Here is a 15893-nt window from a genome sequence, read left to right on the forward strand (position 1 = left end):
GGACCAGGACCAGGACCCGGACCTGGACCAGGACCCGGACCAGGACCCGGACCAGGACCCGGACCCGGACCAGGACCCGGACCAGGACCCGGACCAGGACCAGGACCAGGACCCGGACCCGGACCCGGACCCGGACCCGGACCCGGACCAGGACCAGGACCCGGACCAGGACCCGGACCAGGACCAGGACCCGGACCCGGACCCGGACCCGGACCGGGACCCGGACCAGGACCAGGACCAGGACCAGGACCCGGACTGGGACCGGGACCCGGACCGGGACCCGGACCGGGATCCGGACCCGGACCCGGACCGGGACCCGGACCCGGACCGGGACCGGGACCCGGACCGGGACCCGGACCGGGACCGGGACCCGGACCAGGACCGGGACCAGGACCCGGACCAGGACCAGGACCCGGACCAGGACCCGGACCAGGACCCGGACCAGGACCGGGACCCGGACCCGGACCGGGACCGGGACCGGGACCGGGACCCGGACCGGGACCCGGACCCGGACCCGGACCGGGACCCGGACCGGGACCCGGACCGGGATCCGGACCCGGACCGGGACCCGGACCCGGACCGGGACCGGGACCCGGACCGGGACCCGGACCAGGACCGGGACCAGGACCCGGACCAGGACCAGGACCCGGACCAGGACCCGGACCAGGACCCGGACCAGGACCGGGACCCGGACCCGGACCAGGACCGGGACCGGGACCGGGACCCGGACCGGGACCCGGACCCGGACCCGGACCGGGACCCGGACCGGGACCCGGACCCGGACCCGGACCAGGACCCGGACCGGGACCCGGACCCGGACCCGGACCCGGACCCGGACCGGGACCCGGACCCGGACCGGGACCCGGTCCGGGTCCCGGACCAGGACCTGGACCCGGACCAGGACCCGGACCAGGACCCGGACCAGGACCAGGACCAGGACCCGGACCTGGACCAGGACCAGGACCCGGACCCGGACCCGGACCCGGACCCGGACCAGGACCCGGACCAGGACCCGGACCAGGACCCGGACCAGGACCCGGACCCGGACCAGGACCCGGACCAGGACCCGGACTAGGACCCGGACCCGGACCAGGACCCGGACCAGGACCAGGACCAGGACCCGGACCCGGACCCGGACCCGGACCAGGACCCGGACCAGGACCAGGACCAGGACCCGGACTAGGACCCGGACCCGGACCAGGACCCGGACCAGGACCCGGACCCGGACCAGGACCCGGACCAGGACCCGGACCAGGACCTGGACCAGGACCAGGTGGTCTCTCATCTCTGTGTTTACAGTACTTTGTGTATTTCAGGCTGGTTTTCCAGAAGGTGCGTTCTCTTTTGGGGGGGCGTGTCCGGGTTCTTCTGTCGGGCGGGGCTCCTCTGTCCGCCGCGACCCAGCGCTTCATGAACGTGTGCTTCTGCTGTCCAGTGGGTCAGGGTTACGGACTGACCGAGACCTGTGGCGCCGGCACCGTCAGTGAACGTACGCCACTCGCCATTTCATCTCTTTATGAAGCTGCTTTTCATGGGTCAAAGTTGTGTCTGTTGCTATGGTTTCATGTGTTTGAGCCGTCTGAAGGCTGACGTCAGGGCATCTGGCTTAAATCAATACAAATAGCTGTGGAAATCAGGGAGAACTTTTCCCAGTTTCAAGAGTTCTGACGCTCTGACTGTCACGACACGTCACCGACGCGCTCTGACTGATTTGACTCGTTTAGTCGTAAAAAATTTACTTAATGTGAACACGGGCCGGTTTAGTTGAAATGGTGGGCCGGTTTAGTTGAAATGGTGGGCCGGTTTAGATGAAATGGTGGGCCGGTTTAGATGAAATGGTGGGCCGGTTTAGATGAAATGGTGGGCCGGTTTAGTTGAAATGGTGGGCCGGTTTAGATGAAATGGTGGGCCGGTTTAGATGAAATGGTGGGCCGGTTTAGATGAAATGGTGGGCCGGTTTAGATGAAATGGTGGCCGGTTTAGATGAAATGGTGGGCCGGTTTAGTTGAAATGGTGGGCCGGTTTCAGATGAAATGGTGGGCCGGTTTAGTTGAAATGGTGGGCCGGTTTAGTTGAAATGGTGGGCCGGTTTAGATGAAATGGTGGGCCGGTTTAGATGAAATGGTGGGCCGGTTTCAGATGAAATTGTGGGCCGGTGTAGATGAAATGGTGGGCCGGTTTAGTTGAAATGGTGGGCCGGTTTAGATGAAATGGTGGGCCGGTTTCAGATGAAATGGTGGGCCGGTTTCAGATGAAATGGTGGGCCACGTTCAGCTCAGGGTTTTGTTTTTTTTGAGCCTGTTTTCCTCCGGGATGCGGTTTCCATGGCGCGGGAGCGTGTGAGGTCGCGTTGCCGTGGTGACCGGGGCCAGTTTTGTTGTATTGATTTGTTTTCATGGGTCGTGTTCACGTTCTGAGCGGTGACGTCAGATGCAGGGCACAGCTTTATCTGAAGCTGAACTGGTGCAGTGTCTGAAGCTGAACTGGTCCCAGTGTCTGAAGCTGAACTTGTCCCAGTGTCTGAAGCTGAACTTGTCCCAGTGTCTGAAGCTGAACTTGTCCCAGTGTCTGAAGCTGAACTGGTCCCAGTGTCTGAAGCTGAACTTGTCCCAGTGTCTGAAGCTGAACTGGTCCCAGTGTCTGAAGCTGAACTGGTCGCAGTGTCTGAAGCTGAACTGGTCCCAGTGTCTGAAGCTGAACTGGTCCCAGTGTCTGAAGCTGAACTGGTGCAGTGTCTGAAGCTGAACTGGTCCCAGTGTCTGAAGCTGAACTGGTGCAGGGTCTGAAGCTGAACTGGTCCCAGTGTCTGAAGCTGAACTGGTCCCAGTGTCTGAAGCTGAACTGGTGCAGTGTCTGAAGCTGAACTGGTGCAGTGTCTGAAGCTGAACTGGTCCCAGTGTCTGAAGCTGAACTGGTCCCAGTGTCTGAAGCTGAACTGGTGCAGTGTCTGAAGCTGAACTGGTCCCAGTGTCTGAAGCTGAACTGGTCCCAGTGTCTGAAGCTGAACTGGTCCCAGTGTCTGAAGCTGAACTGGGCCCAGTGTCTGAAGCTGAACTGGTCCCAGTGTCTGAAGCTGAACTGGTCCCAGTGTCTGAAGCTGAACTGGTCCCAGTGTCTGAAGCTGAACTGGGCCCAGTGTCTGAAGCTGAACTGGTCCCAGTGTCTGAAGCTGAACTGGTCACAGTGTCTGAAGCTGAACTGGTCACAGTGTCTGAAGCTGAACTGGTCACAGTGTCTGAAGCTGAACTGGTCGCAGTGTCTGAAGCTGAACTGGTCCCAGTGTCTGAAGCTGAACTGGTCCCAGTGTCTGAAGCTGAACTGGTGCAGTGTCTGAAGCTGAACTGGTCCCAGTGTCTGAAGCTGAACTGGTGCAGTGTCTGAAGCTGAACTGGTCCCAGTGTCTGAAGCTGAACTGGTCCCAGTGTCTGAAGCTGAACTGGGCCCAGTGTCTGAAGCTGAACTGGTCCCAGTGTCTGAAGCTGAACTGGTCCCAGTTTCTGAAGCTGAACTGGTCCCAGTTTCTGAAGCTGAACTGGTCCCAGTGTCTAAGCTGAACTGGTCCCAGTGTCTGAAGCTGAACTGGTCCCAGTGTCTGAAGCTGAACTGGTCCCAGTGTCTGAAGCTGAACTGGTTCCAGTGTATAAGCTGAACTGGTCACAGTGTCTGAAGCTGAACTGGTCACAGTGTCTGAAGCTGAACTGGTCACAGTGTCTGAAGCTGAACTGGTCCCAGTGTCTGAAGCTGAACTGGTGCAGTGTCTGAAGCTGAACTGGTTCCAGTGTCTGAAGCTGAACTGGTCCCAGTGTCTGAAGCTGAACTGGTCCCAGTGTCTGAAGCTGAACTGGTCCCAGTGTCTGAAGCTGAACTGGTCCCAGTGTCTGAAGCTGAACTGGTCCCAGTGTCTGAAGCTGAACTGGTCCCAGGGTCTGAAGCTGAACTGGTCGCAGTGTCTGAAGCTGAACTGGTCCCAGTGTCTGAAGCTGAACTTCGTCCCAGTGTCTGAAGCTGAACTGGTCCCAGTGTCTGGAGCTGAACTGGTCCCAGTGTCTGAAGCTGAACTGGTGCAGTGTCTGAAGCTGAACTGGTGCAGTGTCTGAAGCTGAACTGGTGCAGTGTCTGAAGCTGAACTGGTCCCAGTGTCTGAAGCTGAACTGGTCCCAGTGTCTGAAGCTGAACTGGTCCCAGTGTCTGAAGCTGAACTGGTTCCAGTGTCTGAAGCTGAACTGGTCCCAGTGTCTGAAGCTGAACTGGTGCAGTGTCTGAAGCTGAACTGGTGCAGTGTCTGAAGCTGAACTGGTCCCAGTGTCTGAAGCTGAACTGGTCCCAGTGTCTGAAGCTGAACTGGTCCCAGTGTCTGAAGCTGAACTGGTCCCAGTGTCTGAAGCTGAACTGGTGCAGTGTCTGAAGCTGACCTGGTGCAGTGTCTGAAGCTGAACTGGTGCAGTGTCTGAAGCTGAACTGGTGCAGTGTCTGAAGCTGAACTGGTCCCAGTGTCTGAAGCTGAACTGGTCCCAGTGTCTGAAGCTGAACTGGTCCCAGTTTCTGAAGCTGAACTGGTCCCAGTGTCTGAAGCTGAACTGGTCCCAGTGTCTGAAGCTGAACTGGTCCCAGTGTATAAGCTGAACTGGTCCCAGTGTCTGAAGCTGAACTGGTCCCAGTGTCTGAAGCTGAACTGGTCCCAGTGTCTGAAGCTGAACTGGTCCCAGTGTCTGAAGCTGAACTGGTCCCAGTGTCTGAAGCTGAACTGGTCCCAGTGTCTGAAGCTGAACTGGTTCCATTGTCTGAAGCTGAACTGGTCCCAGTGTCTGAAGCTGAACTGGTGCAGTGTCTGAAGCTGAACTGGTGCAGTGTCTGAAGCTGAACTGGTGCAGTGTCTGAAGCTGAACTGGTCCCAGTGTCTGAAGCTGAACTGGTCCCAGTGTCTGAAGCTGAACTGGTCCCAGTGTCTGAAGCTGAACTGGTCCCAGTGTCTGAAGCTGAACTGGTCCCAGTGTCTGAAGCTGAACTGGTCCCAGTGTCTGAAGCTGAACTGGTCCCAGTGTCTGAAGCTGAACTGGTCCCAGTGTCTGAAGCTGAACTGGTCGCAGTGTCTGAAGCTGAACTGGTCCCAGTGTCTGAAGCTGAACTGGTGCAGTGTCTGAAGCTGAACTGGTCCCAGTGTCTGAAGCTGAACTGGTCCCAGTGTCTGAAGCTGAACTGGTGCAGTGTCTGAAGCTGAACTGGTGCAGTGTCTGAAGCTGAACTGGTCCCAGTGTCTGAAGCTGAACTGGTGCAGTGTCTGAAGCTGAACTGGTGCAGTGTCTGAAGCTGAACTGGTCCCAGTGTCTGAAGCTGAACTGGTCCCAGTGTCTGAAGCTGAACTGGGCCCAGTGTCTGAAGCTGAACTGGGCCCAGTGTCTGAAGCTGAACTGGTCCCAGTGTCTGAAGCTGAACTGGTCCCAGTGTCTGAAGCTGAACTGGTGCAGTGTCTGAAGCTGAACTGGTGCAGTGTCTGAAGCTGAACTGGTGCAGTGTCTGAAGCTGAACTGGTCCCAGTGTCTGAAGCTGAACTGGTCCCAGTGTCTGAAGCTGAACTGGTCCCAGTGTCTGAAGCTGAACTGGTGCAGTGTCTGAAGCTGAACTGGTGCAGTGTCTGAAGCTGAACTGGTGCAGTGTCTGAAGCTGAACTGGTCCCAGTGTCTGAAGCTGAACTGGTCCCAGTTTCTGAAGCTGAACTGGTCCCAGTTTCTGAAGCTGAACTGGTCCCAGTGTCTAAGCTGAACTGGTCCCAGTGTCTGAAGCTGAACTGGTTCCAGTGTCTGAAGCTGAACTGGTTCCAGTGTATAAGCTGAACTGGTCACAGTGTCTGAAGCTGAACTGGTCACAGTGTCTAAGCTGAACTGGTCCCAGTGTCTAAGCTGAACTGGTCCCAGTGTCTGAAGCTGAACTGGTGCAGTGTCTGAAGCTGAACTGGTTCCAGTTTCTGAAGCTGAACTGGTCCCAGTGTCTGATGCTGAACTGGTCCCAGTGTCTGAAGCTGAACTGGTCCCAGTGTCTGAAGCTGAACTGGTGCAGTGTCTGAAGCTGAACTGGTGCAGTGTCTGAAGCTGAACTGGTCCCAATGTCTGAAGCTGAACTGGTCCCAGTGTCTGAAGCTGAACTGGTCCCAGTGTCTGAAGCTGAACTGGTCCCAGTGTCTGAAGCTGAACTGGTCCCAGTGTCTGAAGCTGAACTGGTCCCAGTGTCTGAAGCTGAACTGGTCCCAGTGTCTGAAGCTGAACTGGTCCCAGGGTCTGAAGCTGAACTGGTCGCAGTGTCTGAAGCTGAACTGGTCCCAGTGTCTGAAGCTGAACTTCGTCCCAGTGTCTGAAGCTGAACTTCGTCCCAGTGTCTGAAGCTGAACTGGTCCCAGTGTCTGAAGCTGAACTGGTCCCAGTGTCTGAAGCTGAACTGGTGCAGTGTCTGAAGCTGAACTGGTGCAGTGTCTGAAGCTGAACTGGTGCAGTGTCTGAAGCTGAACTGGTGCAGTGTCTGAAGCTGAACTGGTCCCAGTGTCAGAAGCTGAACTGGTCCCAGTGTCTGAAGCTGAACTGGTCCCAGTGTCTGAAGCTGAACTGGTCCCAGTTTCTGAAGCTGAACTGGTCCCAGTGTCTAAGCTGAACTGGTCCCAGTGTCTGAAGCTGAACTGGTCCCAGTGTCTGAAGCTGAACTGGTGCAGTGTCTGAAGCTGAACTGGTGCAGTGTCTGAAGCTGAACTGGTCCCAGTGTCTGAAGCTGAACTGGTCCCAGTGTCTGAAGCTGAACTGGTCCCAGTGTCTGAAGCTGAACTGGTCCCAGTGTCTGAAGCTGAACTGGTTCCATTGTCTGAAGCTGAACTGGTCCCAGTGTCTGAAGCTGAACTGGTCCCAGTGTCTGAAGCTGAACTGGTGCAGTGTCTGAAGCTGAACTGGTGCAGTGTCTGAAGCTGAACTGGTGCAGTGTCTGAAGCTGAACTGGTCGCAGTGTCTGAAGCTGAACTGGTCCCAGTGTCTGAAGCTGAACTGGTCCCAGTGTCTGAAGCTGAACTGGTCCCAGTGTCTGAAGCTGAACTGGTGCAGTGTCTGAAGCTGAACTGGTCCCAGTGTCTGAAGCTGAACTGGTCCCAGTGTCTGAAGCTGAACTGGTCCCAGTGTCTGAAGCTGAACTGGTGCAGTGTCTGAAGCTGAACTGGTCCCAGTGTCTGAAGCTGAACTGGTCCCAGTGTCTGAAGCTGAACTGGTCGCAGTGTCTGAAGCTGAACTGGTCCCAGTGTCTGAAGCTGAACTGGTGCAGTGTCTGAAGCTGAACTGGTGCAGTGTCTGAAGCTGAACTGGTGCAGTGTCTGAAGCTGAACTGGTCCCAGTGTCTGAAGCTGAACTGGTCCCAGTTTCTGAAGCTGAACTGGTCCCAGTGTCTAAGCTGAACTGGTCCCAGTGTCTGAAGCTGAACTGGTCCCAGTGTCTGAAGCTGAACTGGTCCCAGTGTCTGAAGCTGAACTGGTCCCAGTGTCTGAAGCTGAACTGGTCCCAGTGTATAAGCTGAACTGGTCCCAGTGTCTGAAGCTGAACTGGTCCCAGTGTCTGAAGCTGAACTGGTCCCAATGTCTAAGCTGAACTGGTCCCAGTGTCTGAAGCTGAACTGGTCCCAGTGTCTGAAGCTGAACTGGTGCAGTGTCTGAAGCTGAACTGGTTCCAGTGTCTGAAGCTGAACTGGTGCAGTGTCTGAAGCTGAACTGGTCCCAGTGTCTGAAGCTGAACTGGTCCCAGTGTCTGAAGCTGAACTTCGTCCCAGTGTCTGAAGCTGAACTGGTCCCAGTGTCTGAAGCTGAACTGGTCCCAGTGTCTGAAGCTGAACTGGTCCCAGTGTCTGAAGCTGAACTGGTCCCAGTGTCTGAAGCTGAACTGGTCCCAGTGTCTGAAGCTGAACTGGTCCCAGTGTCTGAAGCTGAACTGGTCCCAGTGTCTGAAGCTGAACTGGTCCCAGTGTCTGAAGCTGAACTGGTCCCAGTGTCTGAAGCTGAACTGGTGCAGTGTCTGAAGCTGAACTGGTGCAGTGTCTGAAGCTGAACTGGTCCCAGTGTCTGAAGCTGAACTGGTCCCAGTGTCTGAAGCTGAACTGGTCCCAGTGTCTGAAGCTGAACTGGTCCCAGTGTCTGAAGCTGAACTGGTGCAGTGTCTGAAGCTGAACTGGTCCCAGTGTCTGAAGCTGAACTGGTCCCAGTGTCTGAAGCTGAACTGGTCCCAGTGTCTGAAGCTGAACTGATCCCAGTGTCTGAAGCTGAACTGGTCCCAGTGTCTGAAGCTGAACTGGTCCCAGTGTCTGAAGCTGAACTGGTGCAGTGTCTGAAGCTGAACTGGTGCACTGTCTGAAGCTGAACTGGTGCAGTGTCTGAAGCTGAACTGGTCCCAGTGTCTGAAGCTGAACTGGTCCCAGTTTCTGAAGCTGAACTGGTCCCAGTGTCTGAAGCTGAACTGGTCCCAGTGTCTGAAGCTGAACTGGTCCCAGTGTCTGAAGCTGAACTGGTCCCAGTGTCTGAAGCTGAACTGGTCCCAGTGTCTGAGGCTGAACTGGTCACAGTGTCTGAAGCTGAACTGGTCCCAGTGTCTGAAGCTGAACTGGTCGCAGTGTCTGAAGCTGAACTGGTCCCAGTGTCTGAAGCTGAACTGGTCCCAGTGTCTGAAGCTGAACTGGTGCAGTGTCTGAAGCTGAACTGGTGCAGTGTCTGAAGCTGAACTGGTCCAGTGTCTGAAACTGAACTGGTCCCAGTGTCTGAAGCTGAACTGGTCCCAGTGTCTGAAGCTGAACTGGTCGCAGTGTCTGAAGCTGAACTGGTCCCAGTGTCTGAAGCTGAACTGGTCCCAGTGTCTGAAGCTGAACTGGTCCCAGTGTCTGAAGCTGAACTGGTCGCAGTGTCTGAAGCTGAACTGGTCCCAGTGTCTGAAGCTGAACTGGTCGCAGTGTCTGAAGCTGAACTGGTTCCAGTGTCTGAAGCTGAACTGGTTGCAGTGTCTGAAGCTGAACTTCGTCCCAGTGTCTGAAGCTGAACTGGTCCCAGTGTCTGAAGCTGAACTGGTCCCAGTGTCTGAAGCTGAACTGGTGCAGTGTCTGAAGCTGAACTGTCGCAGTGTCTGAAGCTGAACTGGTCGCAGTGTCTGAAGCTGAACTGGTCCCAGTTTCTGAAGCTGAACTGGTCCCAGTTTCTGAAGCTGAACTGGTCCCAGTGTCTGAAGCTGAACTGGTCCCAGTGTCTGAAGCTGAACTGGTCCCAGTGTCTGAAGCTGAACTGGTCGCAGTGTCTGAAGCTGAACTGGTCGCACTGTCTGAAGCTGAACTGGTCGCACTGTCTGAAGCTGAACTGGTGCAGTGTCTGAAGCTGAACTGGTGCAGTGTCTGAAGCTGAACTGGTCCCAGTGTCTGAAGCTGAACTGGTTCCAGTGTCTGAAGCTGAACTGGTCCCAGTGTCTGAAGCTGAACTTCGTCCCAGTGTCTGAAGCTGAACTTCGTCCCAGTGTCTGAAGCTGAACTGGTGCAGTGTCTGAAGCTGAACTGGTGCAGTGTCTGAAGCTGAACTGGTGCAGTGTCTGAAGCTGAACTGGTGCAGTGTCTGAAGCTGAACTGGTCCCAGTGTCTGAAGCTGAACTGGTCCCAGTGTCTGAAGCTGAACTGGTCCCAGTGTCTGAAGCTGAACTGGTCCCAGTGTCTGAAGCTGAACTGGTCCCAGTGTCTGAAGCTGAACTGGTCCCAGTGTCTGAAGCTGAACTGGTCCCAGTGTCTGAAGCTGAACTGGTCGCAGTGTCTGAAGCTGAACTGGTCCCAGTGTCTGAAGTTGAACTGGTCCCAGTGTCTGAAGCTGAACTGGTCCCAGTGTCTGAAGCTGAACTGGTCCCAGTGTCTGAAGCTGAACTGGTGCAGTGTCTGAAGCTGAACTGGTGCAGTGTCTGAAGCTGAACTGGTGCAGTGTCTGAAACTGAACTGGTCCCAGTGTCTGAAGCTGAACTGGTCCCAGTGTCTGAAGCTGAACTGGTCCCAGTGTCTGAAGCTGAACTGGTCCCAGTGTCTGAAGCTGAACTGGTCCCAGTGTCTGAAGCTGAACTGGTCCCAGTGTCTGAAGCTGAACTGGTCGCAGTGTCTGAAGCTGAACTGGTCCCAGTGTCTGAAGTTGAACTGGTCCCAGTGTCTGAAGCTGAACTGGTCCCAGTGTCTGAAGCTGAACTGGTCCCAGTGTCTGAAGCTGAACTGGTGCAGTGTCTGAAGCTGAACTGGTGCAGTGTCTGAAACTGAACTGGTCCCAGTGTCTGAAGCTGAACTGGTCCCAGTGTCTGAAGCTGAACTGGTGCAGTGTCTGAAGCTGAACTGGTCCCAGTGTCTGAAGCTGAACTGGTTCCAGTGTCTGAAGCTGAACTGGTCCCAGTGTCTGAAGCTGAACTTCGTCCCAGTGTCTGAAGCTGAACTTGTCCCAGTGTCTGAAGCTGAACTGGTGCAGTGTCTGAAGCTGAACTGGTGCAGTGTCTGAAGCTGAACTGGTGCAGTGTCTGAAGCTGAACTGGTCCCAGTGTCTGAAGCTGAACTGGTCCCAGTGTCTGAAGCTGAACTGGTCCCAGTGTCTGAAGCTGAACTGGTCCCAGTGTCTGAAGCTGAACTGGTCCCAGTGTCTGAAGCTGAACTGGTCCCAGTGTCTGAAGCTGAACTGGTCCCAGTGTCTGAAGCTGAACTGGTCGCAGTGTCTGAAGCTGAACTGGTCCCAGTGTCTGAAGTTGAACTGGTCCCAGTGTCTGAAGCTGAACTGGTCCCAGTGTCTGAAGCTGAACTGGTCCCAGTGTCTGAAGCTGAACTGGTGCAGTGTCTGAAGCTGAACTGGTGCAGTGTCTGAAGCTGAACTGGTCCCAGTGTCTGAAGCTGAACTGGTCCCAGTGTCTGAAGCTGAACTGGTCCCAGTGTCTGAAGCTGAACTGGTCCCAGTGTCTGAAGCTGAACTGGTGCAGTGTCTGAAGCTGAACTGGTCGCAGTGTCTGAAGCTGAACTGGTCCCAGTGTCTGAAACTGAACTGGTCCCAGTGTCTGAAGCTGAACTGGTCCCAGTGTCTGAAGCTGAACTGGTCCCAGTGTCTGAAGCTGAACTGGTCCCAGTGTCTGAAGCTGAACTGGTCCCAGTGTCTTAAGCTGAACTGGTCCCAGTGTCTTAAGCTGAACTGGTCCCAGTGTCTTAAGCTGAACTGGTCCCAGTGTCTGAAGCTGAACTGGTCCCAGTGTCTGAAGCTGAACTGGTCCCAGTGTCTGAAGCTGAACTGGTCCCAGTGTCTGAAGCTGAACTGGTCCCAGTGTCTGAAGCTGAACTTGTCCCAGTGTCTGAAGCTGAACTGGTCCCAGTGTCTGAAGCTGAACTGGTCCTAATGTCTGAAGCTGAACTGGTCCCAGTTTCTGAAGCTGAACTGGTCCCAGTGTCTGAAGCTGAACTGGTCCCAGTGTCTGAAGCTGAACTGGTCCCAGTGTCTGAAGCTGAACTGGTCCTAGTGTCTGAAGCTGAACTGGTCACAGTGTCTGAAGCTGAACTGGTCACAGTGTCTGAAGCTGAACTGGTCCCAGTGTATGAAGCTGAACTGGTGCAGTGTCTGAAGCTGAACTGGTCCCAGTGTCTGAAGCTGAACTTGTCCCAGTGTCTGAAGCTGAACTGGTCCCAGTGTCTGAAGCTGAACTGGTCCTAATGTCTGAAGCTGAACTGGTCCCAGTTTCTGAAGCTGAACTGGTCCCAGTGTCTGAAGCTGAACTGGTCCCAGTGTCTGAAGCTGAACTGGTCCCAGTGTCTGAAGCTGAACTGGTCACAGTGTCTGAAGCTGAACTGGTCACAGTGTCTGAAGCTGAACTGGTCACAGTGTCTGAAGCTGAACTGGTCCCAGTGTATGAAGCTGAACTGGTCCCAGTGTCTGAAGCTGAACTGGTCCCAGTGTCTGGCGCTGAACTTGTCCCAGTGTCTGAAGCTGAACTGGTCCCAGTGTCTGGCGCTGAACTGGTCCCAGTGTCTGAAGCTGAACTGGTCGCAGTGTCTGAAGCTGAACTGGTGCAGTGTCTGAAGCTGAACTGGTCCCAGTGTCTGAAGCTGAACTGGTCCCAGTGTCTGAAGCTGAACTGGTCCTAGTGTCTGAAGCTGAACTGGTCCCAGTGTCTGAAGCTGAACTAGTGCAGTGTCTGAAGCTGAACTGGTGCAGTTTCTGAAGCTGAACTAGTGCAGTATCTGAAGCTGAACTGGTGCAATGTCTGAAGCTGAACTGGTCCCAGTGTCTGAAGCTGAACTGGTCCCAGTGTCTGAAGCTGAACTGGGTGCAGTGTCTGAAGCTGAACTTGTGCAGTGTCTGAAGCTGAACTGGTGCAGTGTCTGAAGCTGAACTGGTCCCAGTGTCTGAAGCTGAACTGGTCCCAGTGTCTGAAGCTGAACTGGTCCCAGTGTCTGAAGCTGAACTTGTGCAGTGTCTGAAGCTGAACTGGTGCAGTGTCTGAAGCTGAACTGGTCCCAGTGTCTGAAGCTGAACTGGTCCCAGTGTCTGAAGCTGAACTGGTCCCAGTGTCTGAAGCTGAACTGGTCCCAGTGTCTGAAGCTGAACTGGTCCCAGTGTCTGAAGCTGAACTGGTCCCAGTGTCTGAAGCTGAACTGGTCCCAGTGTCTGAAGCTGAACTGGTCGCAGTGTCTGAAGCTGAACTGGTCGCAGTGTCTGAAGCTGAACTGGTCCCAGTGTCTGAAGCTGAACTGGTCCCAGTGTCTGAAGCTTAACTGGTCGCAGTGTCTGAAGCTGAACTGGTCCCAGTGTCTGAAGCTGAACTGGTCCCAGTGTCTGAAGCTGAACTGGTCCCAGTGTCTGAAGCTGAACTGGTCCCAGTGTCTGAAGCTGAACTGGTCCCAGTGTCTGAAGCTGAACTGGTCCCAGTGTCTGAAGCTGAACTGGTGCAGTGTCTGAAGCTGAACTGGTGCAGTGTCTGAAGCTGAACTGGTCCCAGTTTCTGAAGCTGAACTGGTCCCAGTTTCTGAAGCTGAACTGGTCCCAGTTTCTGAAGCTGAACTGGTCCCAGTTTCTGAAGCTGAACTGGTCCCAGTGTCTAAGCTGAACTGGTCCCAGTGTCTGAAGCTGAACTGGTCCCAGTGTCTGAAGCTGAACTGGTCCCAGTGTCTGAAGCTGAACTGGTCCCAGTGTCTGAAGCTGAACTGGTCCCAGTGTCTGAAGCTGAACTGGTCCCAGTGTATAAGCTGAACTGGTCCCAGTGTCTGAAGCTGAACTGGTCCCAGTGTCTGAAGCTGAACTGGTCCCAGTGTCTAAGCTGAACTGGTCCCAGTGTCTGAAGCTGAACTGGTGCAGTGTCTGAAGCTGAACTGGTTCCAGTGTCTGAAGCTGAACTGGTCCCAGTGTCTGAAGCTGAACTGGTGCAGTGTCTGAAGCTGAACTGGTGCAGTGTCTGAAGCTGAACTGGTCCCAGTGTCTGAAGCTGAACTGGTCCCAGTGTCTGAAGCTGAACTGGTCCTAATGTCTGAAGCTGAACTGGTCCCAGTTTCTGAAGCTGAACTGGTCCCAGTGTCTGAAGCTGAACTGGTCCCAGTGTCTGAAGCTGAACTGGTCCCAGTGTCTGAAGCTGAACTGGTCACAGTGTCTGAAGCTGAACTGGTCACAGTGTCTGAAGCTGAACTGGTCACAGTGTCTGAAGCTGAACTGGTCCCAGTGTATGAAGCTGAACTGGTCCCAGTGTCTGAAGCTGAACTGGTCCCAGTGTCTGGCGCTGAACTTGTCCCAGTGTCTGAAGCTGAACTGGTCCCAGTGTCTGGCGCTGAACTGGTCCCAGTGTCTGAAGCTGAACTGGTCGCAGTGTCTGAAGCTGAACTGGTGCAGTGTCTGAAGCTGAACTGGTCCCAGTGTCTGAAGCTGAACTGGTCCTAGTGTCTGAAGCTGAACTGGTCCCAGTGTCTGAAGCTGAACTAGTGCAGTGTCTGAAGCTGAACTGGTGCAGTTTCTGAAGCTGAACTAGTGCAGTATCTGAAGCTGAACTGGTGCAATGTCTGAAGCTGAACTGGTCCCAGTGTCTGAAGCTGAACTGGTCCCAGTGTCTGAAGCTGAACTGGGTGCAGTGTCTGAAGCTGAACTTGTGCAGTGTCTGAAGCTGAACTGGTGCAGTGTCTGAAGCTGAACTGGTCCCAGTGTCTGAAGCTGAACTGGTCCCAGTGTCTGAAGCTGAACTGGTCCCAGTGTCTGAAGCTGAACTGGTCGCAGTGTCTGAAGCTGAACTGGTCGCAGTGTCTGAAGCTGAACTGGTCCCAGTGTCTGAAGCTGAACTGGTCCCAGTGTCTGAAGCTGAACTGGTCGCAGTGTCTGAAGCTGAACTGGTCCCAGTGTCTGAAGCTGAACTGGTCCCAGTGTCTGAAGCTGAACTGGTCCCAGTGTCTGAAGCTGAACTGGTCCCAGTGTCTGAAGCTGAACTGGTCCCAGTGTCTGAAGCTGAACTGGTCCCAGTGTCTGAAGCTGAACTGGTGCAGTGTCTGAAGCTGAACTGGTGCAGTGTCTGAAGCTGAACTGGTCCCAGTTTCTGAAGCTGAACTGGTCCCAGTTTCTGAAGCTGAACTGGTCCCAGTTTCTGAAGCTGAACTGGTCCCAGTTTCTGAAGCTGAACTGGTCCCAGTGTCTAAGCTGAACTGGTCCCAGTGTCTGAAGCTGAACTGGTCCCAGTGTCTGAAGCTGAACTGGTCCCAGTGTCTGAAGCTGAACTGGTCCCAGTGTCTGAAGCTGAACTGGTCCCAGTGTCTGAAGCTGAACTGGTCCCAGTGTATAAGCTGAACTGGTCCCAGTGTCTGAAGCTGAACTGGTCCCAGTGTCTGAAGCTGAACTGGTCCCAGTGTCTAAGCTGAACTGGTCCCAGTGTCTGAAGCTGAACTGGTGCAGTGTCTGAAGCTGAACTGGTTCCAGTGTCTGAAGCTGAACTGGTCCCAGTGTCTGAAGCTGAACTGGTGCAGTGTCTGAAGCTGAACTGGTGCAGTGTCTGAAGCTGAACTGGTCCCAGTGTCTGAAGCTGAACTGGTCCCAGTGTCTGAAGCTGAACTGGTCCCAGTGTCTGAAGCTGAACTGGTCCCAGTGTCTGAAGCTGAACTGGTCCCAGTGTCTGAAGCTGAACTGGTCCCAGTGTCTGAAGCTGAACTGGTGCAGTGTCTGAAGCTGAACTGGTCGCAGTGTCTGAAGCTGAACTGGTCCCAGTGTCTGAAGCTGAACTGGTCCCAGTGTCTGAAGCTGAACTGGTCCCAGTGTCTGAAGCTGAACTGGTCCCAGTGTCTGAAGCTGAACTGGTCCCAGTGTCTGAAGCTGAACTGGTGCAGTGTCTGAAGCTGAACTGGTGCAGTGTCTGAAGCTGAACTGGTCCCAGTGTCTGAAGCTGAACTGGTCCCAGTGTCTGAAGCTGAACTGGTCGCAGTGTCTGAAGCTGAACTGGTGCAGTGTCTGAAGCTGAACTGGTCGCAGTGTCTGAAGCTGAACTGGTCCCAGTGTCTGAAGCTGAACTGGTCCCAGTGTCTGAAGCTGAACTGGTCCCAGTGTCTGAAGCTGAACTGGTCCCAGTGTCTGAAGCTGAACTGGTCCCAGTGTCTGAAGCTGAACTGGTCCCAGTGTCTGAAGCTGAACTGGTCCCAGTGTCTGAAGCTGAACTGGTCGCAGTGTCTGAAGCTGAACTGGTCCCAGTGTCTGAAGCTGAACTGGTCCCAGTGTCTGAAGCTGAACTGGTCCCAGTGTCTGAAGCTGAACTGGTCCCAGTGTCTGAAGCTGAACTTGGTCCCAGTGTCTGAAGCTGAACTGGTCCCAGTGTCTGAAGCTGAACTGGTCCCAGTGTCTGAAGCTGAACTGGTCCCAGTGTCTGAAGCTGAACTGGTGCAGTGTCTGA

General features: G+C 54.8%; 1 protein-coding gene across 1 annotated transcript in view; it reads left to right on the forward strand.

Annotated features, from left to right (window-relative positions):
• The window catches only part of LOC140369196 (fatty acid CoA ligase Acsl3-like), a 51288-nt gene that overhangs the window by 15112 nt on the left and 20283 nt on the right, over window positions 1-15893 (forward strand). Inside the window, exon 9 of the mRNA XM_072456470.1 lies at window positions 1317-1489. Within this exon, the coding sequence (XP_072312571.1) occupies window positions 1317-1489 (173 nt within the window). The remainder of the gene's footprint in view (window positions 1-1316; window positions 1490-15893) is intronic.

Source organism: Eucyclogobius newberryi, unplaced genomic scaffold, assembly GCF_026437365.1.
Source record: "Eucyclogobius newberryi isolate DKJ021-1_F unplaced genomic scaffold, fEucNew1.0.hap1 SCAF_10, whole genome shotgun sequence".
Taxonomy (NCBI): Eukaryota; Metazoa; Chordata; class Actinopteri; order Gobiiformes; family Gobiidae; genus Eucyclogobius; species Eucyclogobius newberryi.